At 41.5% G+C, this 14,784-nt stretch overlaps 1 protein-coding gene across 2 annotated transcripts in view; it reads right to left on the bottom strand.

Moving 5' to 3' along the window:
* The window catches only part of clip1b (CAP-GLY domain containing linker protein 1b), a 45,760-nt gene extending 40,742 nt beyond the window's left edge, over positions 1 to 5,018 (bottom strand). For both annotated transcript variants that reach the window (XM_012869612.3, XM_036140530.1), the window contains exons 1-6: positions 4,832 to 5,018; positions 3,972 to 4,352; positions 2,715 to 2,848; positions 1,951 to 2,075; positions 1,104 to 1,305; positions 509 to 706 (exon numbers count right to left, since the gene is read on the bottom strand). In XM_012869612.3, the coding sequence (XP_012725066.3) occupies positions 509 to 706; positions 1,104 to 1,305; positions 1,951 to 2,075; positions 2,715 to 2,848; positions 3,972 to 4,352; positions 4,832 to 4,940 (1,149 nt within the window). In that variant the 5' untranslated portion in view covers positions 4,941 to 5,018. The remainder of the gene's footprint in view (positions 1 to 508; positions 707 to 1,103; positions 1,306 to 1,950; positions 2,076 to 2,714; positions 2,849 to 3,971; positions 4,353 to 4,831) is intronic.
* Positions 5,019 to 14,784: the final 9,766 nt, after the last annotated feature.

Here is a 14,784-nt window from a genome sequence, read left to right as displayed (position 1 = left end):
TGCAAGGGCTAAAAAACGCTTAAACACTGTATATAACCTGAGATTATGTTTAATCCAATTGGACAAAGATGCCCATATTTTTACTGCCATCCATAAGGGTTTGATATTTTCTTTGCTGTAAAATCTAAAATTATTTTTTTGTTCTTAAAAACAGACTAGATAGCGAAGTTAAAAAGCTGAAGGAAATTGAAAGTATTGACATTTTATAGAGTTTATCCTTCAAACCTGTGCTCAGAACAGTTTTTCCCATGCAGTCATCTTAGCTTAACGACCAGTCTTTACACACCTGGAAAGACAATGGTTGCCGCTTGCTTTTGTAGCCCTCAATAAAATCCTTTATTGCTAAGCATAGAACACAAGCAGGAGGGGCCAACATTGGAGCCATTTGTTTCAGTGAATGTCATTCTAAAAAGCAAGACTATTCTTGACTTTACCCTATTCCACAATTTTAAGCAATACTACCAACAGCATTTGTGAAAACCCTTTTAACTAAGTGCAGAAGCCTCACCTGGTCCCGCCCTTTCCTCAGCACAACCAGCTCCTGTTGCACCTCTCCTGCGCGGCTGGTTGCTTTGGCGAAATCGCACCTCTCCAGGTCCCTCTCCGCCAGCAGCTGTTCAATGTGCTGCTGCTTCTCCTTCAGAGCCTCCTGCAGCGCCGTGGTGCTGGAAATCTTCCGAGCGTACCGCACAGACGTCTCAGTCAGCTGGAAAATAATTACAACGCATTCGACTTTGCGAGTTGGTAAAAGTTTATAAGATCAACTGAATAGGGGGGGAAAAAGTAGGCTACTTTGGTAAATATTACAAAATAAAGTCAATCTTAGTACGGTCAAGACGAAGGGGAAAGAAGGCCCAATTAAAACCACTGCTATGTGCACATTTGTGCAACGTTCAAGAATAAACAGGTCTCTGTTGATGTTTGAGTCAGACAGATAACAACTTTATCAAATCCATCAAAACGTGTTTTCTCAAGCAACCTCTTAACCAGACAGTTAAACCGCGTTCCCTCTGAACAAATCTAAACATTTGGCTATGACCCATGGTTGGCATAAAGCCTGGATAAAGGTTTGTGATTCTGTTTCGTATCTGTGTGAATTTTACCAGTCCTGCTCGGCTGGGTTTGCCGCTGATGGAGGAGGTGGCGGAGCTGAGGGAGCTGATGGAGGAAGCACTGGGAGTCCTCTTGAGAGTGGACCTCCTGCGGGAGCTCGGTGCCTTGGTGGGCGTTGTGCAGGGGAAGCCTATCCGTGTCACCTTGTGGACGGGAGCAAAGAGGCCGTACCTGGGCAAGCATTGGAAAAACCTGGGAGGAAAACAAGAGGTGCCCAATTATCACACTGCTCTCAGTTTGGACGCGCTGTAGAAACTGGTGCATGTCGTTTGACTTAGTTTTTTATATATTTCATCGGTGGGTAGATGGAAACAGATAGGAGCCGGTTTATGGCACCTCTGGTAAATATGTGCAAAAAAGCCTTTTACTATAATTATATTTTAATGCAATTGTTTAAACCAAAGATTACTAGCGAAACAAATACTGGTACCTTTTCAGTTCTTTGGAGCTGAAAGTATTATGGTAAATTATCTCCAGTCGTACATTAAAGGGAAGCCAACTCCAAAGAAAAACTGTTTCACTGGATAACTCTACAGCAATGCAAGTTTATAGATTTAATGAGTGATGAAATAACTGAATTACTTATATATATATATATATATATATATATATATATATATATATATATATATATATATATATATATATATATATATATATAAAAAATCAGAGTACATATTTACAGAAAATGTTTTTCAAGGTAGTAAAAATTTGCAAGAGATTATTTGCAAGATATGGCTCTGCTAAAAGGAATACCTTTTAAAAAATTGAAATATCTAGCTTATATGAATCATTTATAAAATGCACTAGTCATAAGCAGAGATCAGTGTTTTTCACCTAGTCCCAGCTACAGCTCCATCATTCTTGCCCAGAGGTTCATCCAGCTCCACGCCACACCACTCTCCCTTAGCGAAGTCTGTTTGTCCAAGAAACCGCACCACTCCGGCCTTTGTACCACCAACCTATGCATGAAAATGGTTATTGCTGGAATCCCTTTGCTGATCAAATCATACAAACATGGAGATCTTTACGTCAGGTTTGCCGATACAAACATTACCGGGGCTCACACTGAACACGGTGCGGTTTACGGTCCGGATCCAGTTCCGGTTTGCCCAAACCCCCACTCACACTGCTTCTAGGGAAACAGTGGCCAGCTGCAGCTCCGGCTGCAGCAACGCCGATAACAGAAGTTAATGTGGTCCTTCCTGTTGCTATCCTTCATGGAGGATTAAAAACAGCCATGGTTTTCGTTTTCTAGGGAAAAACTCGCTATACATGCGCATAAACATCTATATTTCATCCTCCAAAAGCCCCTCTGTATCTCTCTGTTTCTGTGTTACAGTTTCGTTTACACTAGTCACGTTAGCGTAAATCTGTGGGGTGATTTTATTCTGATCTGGGAACCGCTGCGGTGTTCGGTCAAACTCCCTTCTTGCAGAATGTTTTTGCATCGCCGCACGGCCTCGGTAACCGGACCCGCAACCGCATGTATTCAGTGTGAGCCCGAGGAAACATTGAGAGGAATGTCCTCACATGTGCTGCCATGTTTACGCTGGAGTTTAACTGCTTTCCCCAATGAGTCCATTCAATATCTTTCTTACCAAAACACGGTCGCCCAGCCTCAGCTCCCTCCTGATCTTCTTAATGGAGTCTGGGTCTGACAGGTTGGACACAGACTCACTGGATGTCACCATTCGGTTAAGTACACCACTGGTCTTTATACCAGTGACTGAAGCTGAAAGAGAAGAAAGATTTCTCACTGCGACAAAAACAAAGGAAGGTACTCAACAGTGTTGTAGTACTCGAGTCCGAGACTCAAACTCGAGTCCGAGTCATTAGCTAAATTTAGAGACTCGTGACTTGACTTGGACTTGAGCACTGATGACTCGAACTTGGACTCGGACTCCTACATTCAGATCATTCTGACTCGGAAATTGAGAAAAAGACTCGACTTTTTTTTATCATTAGGCTATAACTTTAATATGTCAATAGAATATTATTTGGTGTATGATTTTAATATCTAAATTATTAGTGCAATGGAATGTTACTGCTTCATGTCATACATCACACGTCACGGCATGTTCCTACAACGAACTTGGATCAATAGTGACTCGACTCGGACTTGACTCGGATGAGTAGTGGACTTGACTCGAACTTGAACACTGGAGACTCGAACCTGGACTCGGACTTGAGGCATAGTGACTTGACTACAACACTGGTACTCGAGATAGGATCTTATTAGCTGTGGTTGGAGATGCTCAGATAAGATGCGACAGATCTTGGCTGGGGGTCTTTCTGTATGTCGGTTTTATGGGATAAACCAGCACAAATGTTGTACATAACCCTCAACTGCCTATTTGCAGTTTGTTACAAGTCATGTAGGGGACACAGCAGACATTTGGAAAATGCTCTGGTCAAATAAGACAGAACTTGAACATTTTGGCCAACGTGTGTCATGCTGCTGATTTGATGAGAGGATAGAGGGAGCACAAAACAGGGCAAATCTAGAAGAAATCCTGACATAGGAAAAGACTCAAGACCTTTACAGCAGGGTAAACCCATACAGCCGGTGCTTAAATGGATTGATTTATATCAATTTATATTCAAAGTCCAGCTCAAAATCCAATTGAAAATGCATGGCAAGGCTTAAAATTGATGTTGAAAGAAGCCTGGTATGGTTGCAACAAGACAACATGTGGAAAAGTTAAAGGGATATGGGTGCTTTTGCATTGCACTGTGGTAACACTGTCGTTTTAGGGTGGTGACCTAAATATATGAAGCAAATCAGATCTACTAAAAGAGATTTTTCACTATAATGGTGCTTCAATAATCAAGCTCTAAAACAAACTGTCTGTTACCATTTGAGGGAGCGACAGCAGGTGTAGCCTCGCTTGTTGCGGAGGCTGTTTGTGCCGGGCTGGCCTGCCCCCCGTTCGCCTCCTTCTCTGGCAGTGCAGTTCTGCATAGCTTGGAAGGTCGCGTGAAAATGCCCCGCCCGTCCTCACACTGGAAGTAGCGCACGCCTGCCACCGACCCATCATTCTTCCCAATGGGCTCATCCAGGACGATACCCGCCCACTGGCCAGGCGCAAACTGTGTGCCCCCGACAAACTGAACGTAGCCGGGCTTGTCGCCATTCACCCAGACCCTGTCACCGATCTGAAAGTCTGTGTTGCCATCTTGCGTTGGGGAGGTCACCCCTGAGGGGGACTTCTCAGGAGGAACTGGCTTTGAAGTGCCTGCAAGGAAAATTTAAGAAATGTATAATCTAAACATTGTTCTTTTAAATGCTTCAAAAAACTTACAACACAATTAAAACGTGTGTTTTAGTTAACACCCTGTCCCTCCGTGACAGCAATCACCCAATAATAACATTACTTGACCTTATGCAACACTATGCAAATGCTCTGTCTGCGTTGATGAAGATTTACTCACTCTGGATGCCAGATCCTTGAACCTTAAAGTGAAATCTACTTTCTAGTACATTTGGTTAATAAGTATCTGACCACTTGGAGGAACTCAAAGGGCAATGAAATTTAATTCCCAGGTCAGCTGATTTTTATATATATGAAGAAAATATTTGCCCCGCCCCCACACAGTTGATCATTTCTGATGTCTTCCACCCTCAGCATTGTGTACATCTGACCCTCCCTGCTTGCGGAATTATTTCAGTACTGTATATTTGATCAGCATCGCTAATCATCACTAAACTTCTTACCAGACGATGGGGACGTCCTAGATGGCACTCCAGATGGACGAGCTATTTTACTGGGAGGTTTTATCCCACTTGCTTTGCCTGGTGTAGTGGTGGCGCCCTGTTTGTCCATGGTTGGGAGACTTGATCAGGGTGGGTGGGGGGGGACACAGCCTTCCCCCACCCTACTGTGTACTAATGTGACAGAAGAACCCTGGAAAAAACAAACATTAGCATGTAAATTGTTACTAATATTTTCATTATTATTAAACTTTTATTTATACAGGGCAGTCTCATTGAGACGACAGTTCTCATTTATAAAATAGTTAATTGTCAACGCAAATAGTAAATGACAGTCTGAATGCGTTCCACAAATAATAATAATAATAATAATAATAATAATAATAATAATTGGAGTGGAAGCTTTTGACGTGCAAACATACAGTTATGAATTACATACAATAATTACTACATACATTTTGCCATTTAGCTGAAATATTTACATACAGTGTGTGAAAGTTTTCATATTTTGTTACAGTACAACCACAAACCTCCATGTATTTTGCTGGGATTTTATGTGACACCAACAAAAAGTCGTGCATAACTGTGAAGTGGAAGAAAACGGATCCACAGTTTTCATTGATTTTCCAAATAAGAATCTGAAACGTGTGCTGTTAGTTTCAGTTCAGACCTCCTCAGTCAATACTTAGTAGAACCTCCTGTAATCATAGCTGCTTGTGTGTTGGCATATGTTTCTACCAGTTTTTCACTTCTAGAAACCTTTGCCTCAGATTCTGTAGTTTTCCAAACGCTTTCTAATCTATTTACTATTTGGGGGACCTCTAATGTTACTGGTGGCATTGGATTTTATCAGCGCAAAGAGGGCTGAATTCATACACATAATTACTGTACAACACAAGATTTTAATTTCAAAGAATTTGAAAAACCTGTATCATTTTCTTTCCAATTCATGGCTAAGCATTACTTTGTGTTGGTCTATCGCATGAAATCTTCAAAGACACAGATACATGTGTTTTTAAAAAGGTGATACAATATGAGAAGGTTTCAATGTTTGTGGATGACTTTGCACTGAATCTGCAGGTATCTTAGCATCACATACATATTATGTAAAATACGTATTTGACTGGTCTGAGTAATACTGATACAGCAGATAACGGATACCCAATGTTAATTTTTTGTTGCTTACAAAATGTAAGAAGGAAATCTTTATGAAATGATATGACTTTGTCTGCTGAAAGGTTAAAAGATAAAAGAACTGGTAACTTTGCAAATCTGTTAAACAGAAACAGAACCTTTAGTTCCCTTTTAAAGAAAATATAACTAAGTATCACAGTTGTGCCTATACTATGAAATATTAACATTTGGGTGCCTTTTATATTTGTTAAGATAAAAAATAAAAAAAATCCACCTGAGTCACATTGTCCTCCATACATATGATGTCAGTCCTTACATCAGAGATAACTACAACATATTAATGCTTTTAACAGCACTACAGGAGAGGGATAAACAAAGTTCACCCAAACAGAAGTGAAATGGCAACACTAAGGATATCCCTTTCAGATTCAATGCAATTTCTGTTGTGCTTCATAAGAACATTTGCTTGAAAAACCTCTAATACATTTAGTAGCAGTTTAGTTGAGCATTTTTATAACCATAGCAATTAATATACTTATAGTTTTAGTTTTTCCACACCTGATAGTCCAGTAGACTCGGTTCAATTGAGGACCAAATTGCAACTTTTCATCTGGGGTGGTTTGCTTTCACGTTGCACTTTGTCAAACGAACCACACCTTTTGACCAACCTGCTCAACCCCTCAGCTGTGGTAGCGCTACACCAAGAAGCACAGAAGAAAAGGGGTCGGTCAGCAACACAGCACAATTTCCCTTTCTGTGAAAATGTAAGCAAAATGGAATGTCAATAGGTTTTAGCCTCATTATTACCACGCTGTCTTTGGCAAGCGTGCCAGACAAGCACAATACAACAGTGGGCTCAGCATGAACGGAGGACCACGGAGTTTGTTATATTTTACACAAGGCGGATGAGACGGCTCCGTATGAGGCAGCGGCACGCAAACAGGGGCGCATACAGCTTCATTGAACTGATTTCACAATTACAGAGAAGTCGAGCAAGGCATTTACAATATACGAGTTAATTAGTAATATTGCTCGACGACAATTGTATTTACCCTGACTGCCCTGCACTCTAGTCCACTTCCTGTTTTTTGAGCAGCATCTGGTCCGCTTGGCATTCCCATATGTATTCGAACCGCTCCAGAGTTCAGTTCAACCGAGCCGAGCCGAGACCTAGGCTGCCCAGAGTTTGCTTTTTTTGGTCTGCATCCTAGTTCGATTCACGCATCCCCATACGAACTGAACCTTCTGAGCAAACGATACCGAGTCTGATTAATGCAGACTAAACAGGGCTGGTGAGAATGCACCCTGCGGGAGTATGAGGTAACTAGACAGCTTTTAAAGGCGGTGCTGTCCTTGTATGGCCAAAGCAACAGTGACTGCATTCTTGGCACAGTCGGGTCTGTTCCCAGTGTGCGTTGGACTCTGCCAGGGCTGTCGCTTGTCACCAATCCTGTTTGTGGTGTTCGCGGACATCATCTCAAGACATAGTCATGGAGAATATGCATGACCGTACAAGCCACACCCAACGTAGCTAAAACGTTTGCAAATGGACATCAGCATCTGATTCATGGTCAGACCAGAACCTGTGCAACCATTAACATGCAAACACTTATTGGATTTGTTGTGAGCAGCAGAGATTATAAAGTCTAACAGCGGCTGGGATGAAGGACCCGTGGAAGCACTCTTTTGAGCATCTGGGGTGCGACAGTCTGTCACTGACAGAGCTCTCTAGCTCCGTTACCACAGGTATCCACCGGAGGGTCTTCCTGTTGTCTCTGCGACAGGCACTGGTAGCCTTCAGGCCACAGGCCCTGGAAGCCACATCCACAGTGAAGGTCCTGAACACGGTCCATTCCCATACCATGTCTCCAACCTCCCTCGGCAGACAAATTCTGCCAACGCTGCGAACTGAAAATTACTCAGGCACCTCAGCCAGACAATACCAGCTCCCCCTAACCACTCATTTGGGTTTACCAGGTCTGTCCAGCAGCCTCCCTGTGTCATTGGATCCAACTCAATATCAGAAGGCGATCAGTTGACAGTTCTGCCCCCTTCTTCATCCAGGAGTTTATATTAGATGAATGTTTTTAGTACCTATAGTTTCTTTGGGACGAGCCCAGCCAAAGCTGGACCACCAGGTGCTCACCAGTGAGTCTGTTATTACTTGAGTGAAAATGTGAGGTCCTAAAAGGCCTGTGCTTGCTGTCCAATATTAAACAAAGTCTTGTTTTTTTTGCATCCACATCTTGTAGGTGGCGAACAGAAGCCTTACCACACAGATGACTCATTCTGACAGCAACAAGGCAGACTCTGTTTCACACACAAATGGATCTGTTCTCACTTCAGCATGGATTTCACTTATGTCTTAGAAAATCTTGAACCATTTAAAAAATGTATACAGTCAAGTGTACTACAGCCAAAAAATAAGGAAAGATTGCAAGGCAGAAATGCAAAAGATACATTCAAGGACAATTGGGAATTCCTGTTTGTATGCCTAAGTAACTAGTGTATCTCTCAATTGTGAAATATTTCGCTTAATAACCTCCTGCCTCTTGGTTGTTGTTTTAATGCTCAGGGATATGAGTTACTGTATGTTTCATTTAAAATTGGTAATAATTAAGAAATCCTTTTGTAGGCTGTAACTAAAACATTCATGTCTTCTGACATGTCGACAGAAAACTAAATTAAACATCATTTGGTTGAGATCAGCAGACTGAAATAGCTATTCCTGGATGTTTAGCTTCTCAACTTTCAAAAGTCCTTGGACTGAACCGTCAGTATGCTACGGGTTGCATTACATTCATCTCTTGATGATTTGTAATATTTTGTTTATCTGAATTTGAGCGTGCTTAGACCGACGTACAGCAGAATTAATTCTGTTACATCTTACTGCCATGAAAAAATATCATACCCTCAAACTCAGAAGAGAGGACTTTTTGCCGAGCTTGGACCGGTCTCGGCACGGTTAAAAAAAGGGTAGTATAAACGGGGTAAAAGAGGCCTCAGAATCCATCCAGCATCTCACAGCAAGGTGTAAGAGACTAGCAGGGAAGGAATACATGGAACGCCATAACCAAGTGGCTGGTATAGTGTAGAGAAACATCTGTTCAGAATACCAGCTGGAGACCCCCAGGTCAAAATGGGAGTCACCTCTCAAGGTGGTGGAGAACGACAGAGCTAAGATCCTTTGGGACTTCCAGATACAAACAGTCAAAATGTTAAAGGCCAACCAACCGGACATTGTGATTATTGATAAGCAGCAGAGGACAGCTGTTGTGATTGATGTGGCCATCCCCAGTGATGGAAACATCAGGAAAAAAAGAACACGAGAAACTGGAGAAACATCAAGGGCTCAGGGAAGAACTAGAAAGAGCCTGGAAGGTGAAGACAACAGTATTACCCGTGGTCATCGGAGCACTCAGGTCAGTAACCCCCACTCTGGAGAAGTGGATCCAACAGATACCTGGAGAAACATCAAACATCTCAGTCCATAGAGAGCAATCTTAGGAACAGCTGAGACCCTAAGAACAACCCTCAAGCTCCCAGGGCTCTGGTAGAGGAGCCGAGCTTAAGAGATGGAGAGCCACCCACCCTGCTCAGGAGTATGAGGGATGGGTGAGAGAGCAGTTTAAGACAACTTATAAGAAGCTGGGGTGGAGGTTCACATTCCAGCAGGAGAACAACCCTAAACATACAGCCAGAGCTGCAATGGAATATTTTAGATCAGAGTATATTTATGTGGTAGAATGGCCCAGTCAAAGTCCAGACAAGAATAGGTGGCAAGATTGTCTATCAGTATAAAGTTAGCAGAGATATAAGCCAAAAGACGTCCAGCTGCAACTGCAAAAGAAAAGAAAAAACTCAGGCGGTTCTACCTAGAACAGACCCGGCTGGGCTGAATACCCTTAGACACCAGCATTTTCTTTTTTTATATATACATAACTCTATGTGTGTCTATCACATAAACTCTCAACAGAAAAGTTACTGCATTTAAATCAGAGACTCCCCTTCTTATTGCGTGGGTGCCTTCCACGCAAAGCTGGAGTTTCTCAATCATCCACTGGGTCTAATGCTCAGTGTCTTGGTGCAATTCTCCTTATAGGAAGATAATCCTCACCATCCCAGTCGGAGAAACTAAACTCGATCTAATGGAAAGTGACGCTCCTGAGACGTAACATCGCCGAGGCGGGTCTCTGTCCCCACCCAGCCGCCGGTGCAGCCAGACCAAAGCAGCAAGCACACCTGCAACTGTCAAACGCCAGCATGACGCCTCCAGGGCTCACACGCCCCCACTCCTCTGCCTCCGTCTGTGCATTATTTCCCCCATAAATAAATGAGTGTACGGAGCGTTAGCGTGCGGACGCATCGCGGGGCTGGCCCGTGTTGTTTGTATATCCGGGCTGGGCTCCGTCATTCAAAGAGCTACGGCAGGATAACTTTCACGTAGACAGCAACACTTCGGCAAAAACTCCCCGTAACGTTACAACGGTTCAACGAGTCACCGGGCGGCAAACCGCGACGGATAAAAGTGTCGCGCCGTTGTCGTGTTCTGTGTCCGGTGGCTAAAAGCCCGAATCCCTGCTGGAATGCCAAAGCTAGCTAGCAAGCAAATAAAGCGTCCGACTAGTTACTGTGAGACGGCTCACCGTCCAGTGATGCGACGTTGCAGGAGATTCAAGCAGACAGCGGCGGGGAAAGTTGCTCCGGAGACTTACTCGGTCTGTTTTGTTTTTGTTTTTTTGTGTGTGAATGGCGTCTCTGTGAAGGGCTGTGGTGGGAAGGTGCGGCGTACCTTGCACCGTTACATGTTATTCCCGGCGGCTCCAATAGACCCTATATACGTAAACGCCTCATTACGTGCTGGAGCGCATTCTGCGTCGCCGCCATATTGGATGGGTCTCTCCTACTCTAGGCCGGCATAGGAACCGACGGGAATAAACGAAGGGGGAGCGACTCTGTACGTATTTTCTGCAGTTCACGGTTGCAATAACCGGTGATAAACTACTGAAAGTAGATCACGCCGTGCAGATCACCATTTCGAGCTGAGTTTGGTTCTGAAGATGAGTTTGACTTGGTGAGAATGTGACAGAAACCCAACAGATTTAAATTTTTTAGCGCTGTATTTCACCAACTAAGGCTGACTCACATTGCCAGATTAAGTAGCCTGGAGTTACAGAAGCTGTGCAAAACAGTTATTTTTCAAGGAACTTAAACTCCAGCTCAATTGCAAGCAAACACTGGAATGACCTGGACATTTTTAAGAACATTTTCCAGGCCTTAAACTTTTTTTTGCACAGCACGCAAAAACATGTGATTGAAATAAATTTAAATGAACAATCCAACTTGTTTCTTTATTAAAATGTACAATATAATAATTCATACATTTATCAATATGTAATACCACATGTCTCCTTGTTTAAGAGCATAACTCCTATTTATTCACACATTTAATAACATGCCATACACGTTTGTCTTTGTTAAATAGCATAAAACAAAATATCTCAGTATGAAATCACGTATTTCTACATTAATATGCCACTTGTTTGTCTGTTAAAGAGCACACATTTATGAAATATGTTGTTTAAACAACGTATTTCAGAATGAAAAGATGTTTTTTATATGTGTGACAGCATCCTGTCACCACATCTCTGCTGTTTGTAACAAACTAAACCGTGTGAAAATAGTGTAAAAATACAGGTAGTTGTGATTTATTTTTACTTTGCCTCAGTACAAATAGATGCACTGTGGGCGCGTGAGAGACCCATCCAAAATGGCGGCCGCGCTGAACCGTCAGCTCCTGTAGGCAGCGCCAGTCCATGGGGCGTCTGTCTATGGCGGCTCCCGTTTCCCCTGCCCCAGCCCAGACGGTCACACTGTGACGTCACCCTGGGACACGATGCTGAGTTTGAGGACAAATACAAAAGCGCGTACATCCCACAGTCATATATGTTTTTTTTTTTTTTTTTCAAATAACCACTGAAGAAATGAGTGAAGGCAACACAAAGCTTATTTTTTTATTTTATTTATTTATTTAATATAACAACAATAACGCTAATAACAGCAAAACAATCACCAGCCTGAGTAAAACGGATTTGTTTCCACCCCTCCACCGCAAGATAATTCTACATCTTAACTGGGCATCAAGTCAGAAAATGAATTTCAGTCCATTTTATGAGAAAGATTAAACACATATTTGTTTTGTGGGGGGGGGGGGGGTGGTGGATTTTCTCTCTCCCATGTCTCCAAGCATTTCTGTTACACAACGGCTTTCGTCTACACACCCCTATCAAAATGAGAAATAATTTTCAACTCTTTTCTACATATAATGCCTATAAAGTTCAATTGAAAACACAGATATAAATTAAAACCCTACAAACTTCCATAATTCATTGTTGAAGCCCATTTTTATTTAACTTTAGCTTTCAGTCTTCTTTGCCAGGACTCGGTCAGCATCCCACAGCTTATTGACTTGATATTTTCCCTCAGCACTTTGGAACGCCTTTCCAAATCTATCAGATCTTTTGACCTCAGGTGACTTCACAGATTTTCTGTCAGACTCAGTTCTTGACTCTTTGCCCCCCCCCCAATTTCTTCTTTGTTCATCAATGTCTACAAATAAAAAAGTCCCTCTCTATCATCAGTTCACCTCACAAGTGTTTTGTTCACTGACATTTTGATTTGTCATTTGGGAGACACAGACACCTGCAGCACAGATGGACGGACAGAATTTAAAGACATTTTTACCGTTTTACAATTTAGACCAGTTTACTTGTTTTGTTTAATTTAAAATTGTAATTATATGTTATATGAAAGCCCAAAGGGGAAAAAGCATGACAGGACATTTTGCAGGAGCTTTTCAAGCAGTGACGCACAACGCTTTGAATCGTCTTGTTACCGAAAAGTGCTATAGAAATAAACTTGCCTTGCCTTAGCTCTCACAATAACATGTTAAAAATTGAAATAAACATAAAATATTTTAGAATTACTGTATCATGGCCAAATCGAATTTGTTGTGTAGGAAAGCTCAACTTTTTGCAGCCATGACACTGACAAGCTTGAACACTTGTAGTTTAAAGGCACTCGTCTTCAATAGTTTTAGTACACCTGTACCCATTAAAAGTTGGAGCATCATCTTCTCTGACGTTTAGGGGCCCCTCAGTTGGTGTTTTGGAGAACATCTGTTCTGTGTAGAATTATTCTGTTCAGGTTTTACCTCCAATCTAGATTTTTAACAAGAGAAGGGTTGGTGTAGTCCAGAGCTCTTAAAAAAAAAGAAGGAAAATAGCCCCACGGTTTGGCATCCAAGAATCAGAAGCTTTCGTGTCAGATACTGTGTGACAAATTTTCTTACACACAATATAAAACAAAAAACTCTTTCTCACCCTCCAATGGGATGGCCCCTAGGTAATGAACCATACTGCCCATATTTTTAATAAAAAAAACTTTGCCACTACCAATCATAAGGCTTCTTTAAAGCAAATTTCAATTTGTTAGTTTGATATTTTATTTCCCTACTGAATTTACAGTGAATCCAATGACCACTTTTCCTCATCATAACCCTTCACTTTCTACTTTTACACAACATAATTGAGCTGAAAGATTTATTAAAGTGTCCTAATTAGTGAACAACTAACCCCTACTTAATCTACTCTTATAGTCTATGCAGAGGAAAAGGTGGATATCACCAGAACTCCATTTAAATGCACCTTAAATTCTCAAGTTAAACTCTAGAGAGGTGTAAAAAAAAAAAATAATTTATTACCCTATAATATCACTGAAAAGGATTTGCCAAAGATGATGCAAATCCCTTCCTGGTTTGCCTCATCTTTGATTTAAAATTTTTTCAAAATTTTTGTCTTCTATTTTTTGTTTATAAGTATTTTGTGTTATTTCACTGGTTCCCATCATCCCTTTGCCTTCCCTGTCCTTAATTTTTGTCTTATATAATAGTTGTGTTGCGGTCTGTTTCTCACGTTTATACAGCGGATGTGCCACTGACGCGCGGCAAGTTTATTTATAGGCTACAGCACTTTTCAATAAAGACAATTCAAAGTACTGTACGTGATACAGTTTTTTTATAGTTAAAGACCGATGTGGATTACAAAAAAATAACCTAATAACTCAGCTTATGCATTTTAGACAAGTTTGTAAACTGGAACTTTAGCTCTGGCATGCGACGCAACTGTTTTCACACAAAGCCCAAAAGGTAAAACTCATTTCACCTCTCTCCTACACTCATTGCAGTTATTTATTCAACCAATTATTTAAATCCCTCCTTAGCTACACATTTGCCCATGATAAATGAGCTGGTTGCGGATAACAAGAAAGTTTGATTTTAATTGTGCAAACATTCGATTTGAACAAAATTCTCACCCCCCTGCATCACAGCTTTTGAGGTCTGACCAATCCAATTATTCTCTTCTAAGTGCTGTGCCAGGAGAGAAAAAAAGTCTTGATACAGACAAGAGATTTGGATGAAGGAGTTCTGAGATTATACTCATTGAAGGATCAATTCATAGGTCTCTAACCTTTATCAGAGTAGGATTAAACAAACAAAAAGCAGCAAAGTACCTGCAGCTGGTTGACGCGTTTAATCGACTGAAAATGATGGGGAAAACTTCAATGAATAAAATTGTTTTTATTTATTAGACGTGCCGAGCACTGATTACAGCTGTTCAAGGGAGAAAAAAAAAATGCCCGATTCCGATCGACTGATCCAGCTCTCATACACAGCTTTAGTTTTGTGGCAGCGCTACAGCCGACTTTCTCAGAGAGATGTACAAATAATGCCTCCAGCTAATTAATGAAAAAAAAAAAAAAAA

Source organism: Fundulus heteroclitus, chromosome 8 (genome assembly GCF_011125445.2).
Source record: "Fundulus heteroclitus isolate FHET01 chromosome 8, MU-UCD_Fhet_4.1, whole genome shotgun sequence".
Lineage (NCBI taxonomy): Eukaryota > Metazoa > Chordata > Actinopteri > Cyprinodontiformes > Fundulidae > Fundulus > Fundulus heteroclitus.
Note: the sequence above shows the minus strand (reverse complement) of the source record. Positions and strands in the feature narration are given on the sequence as shown.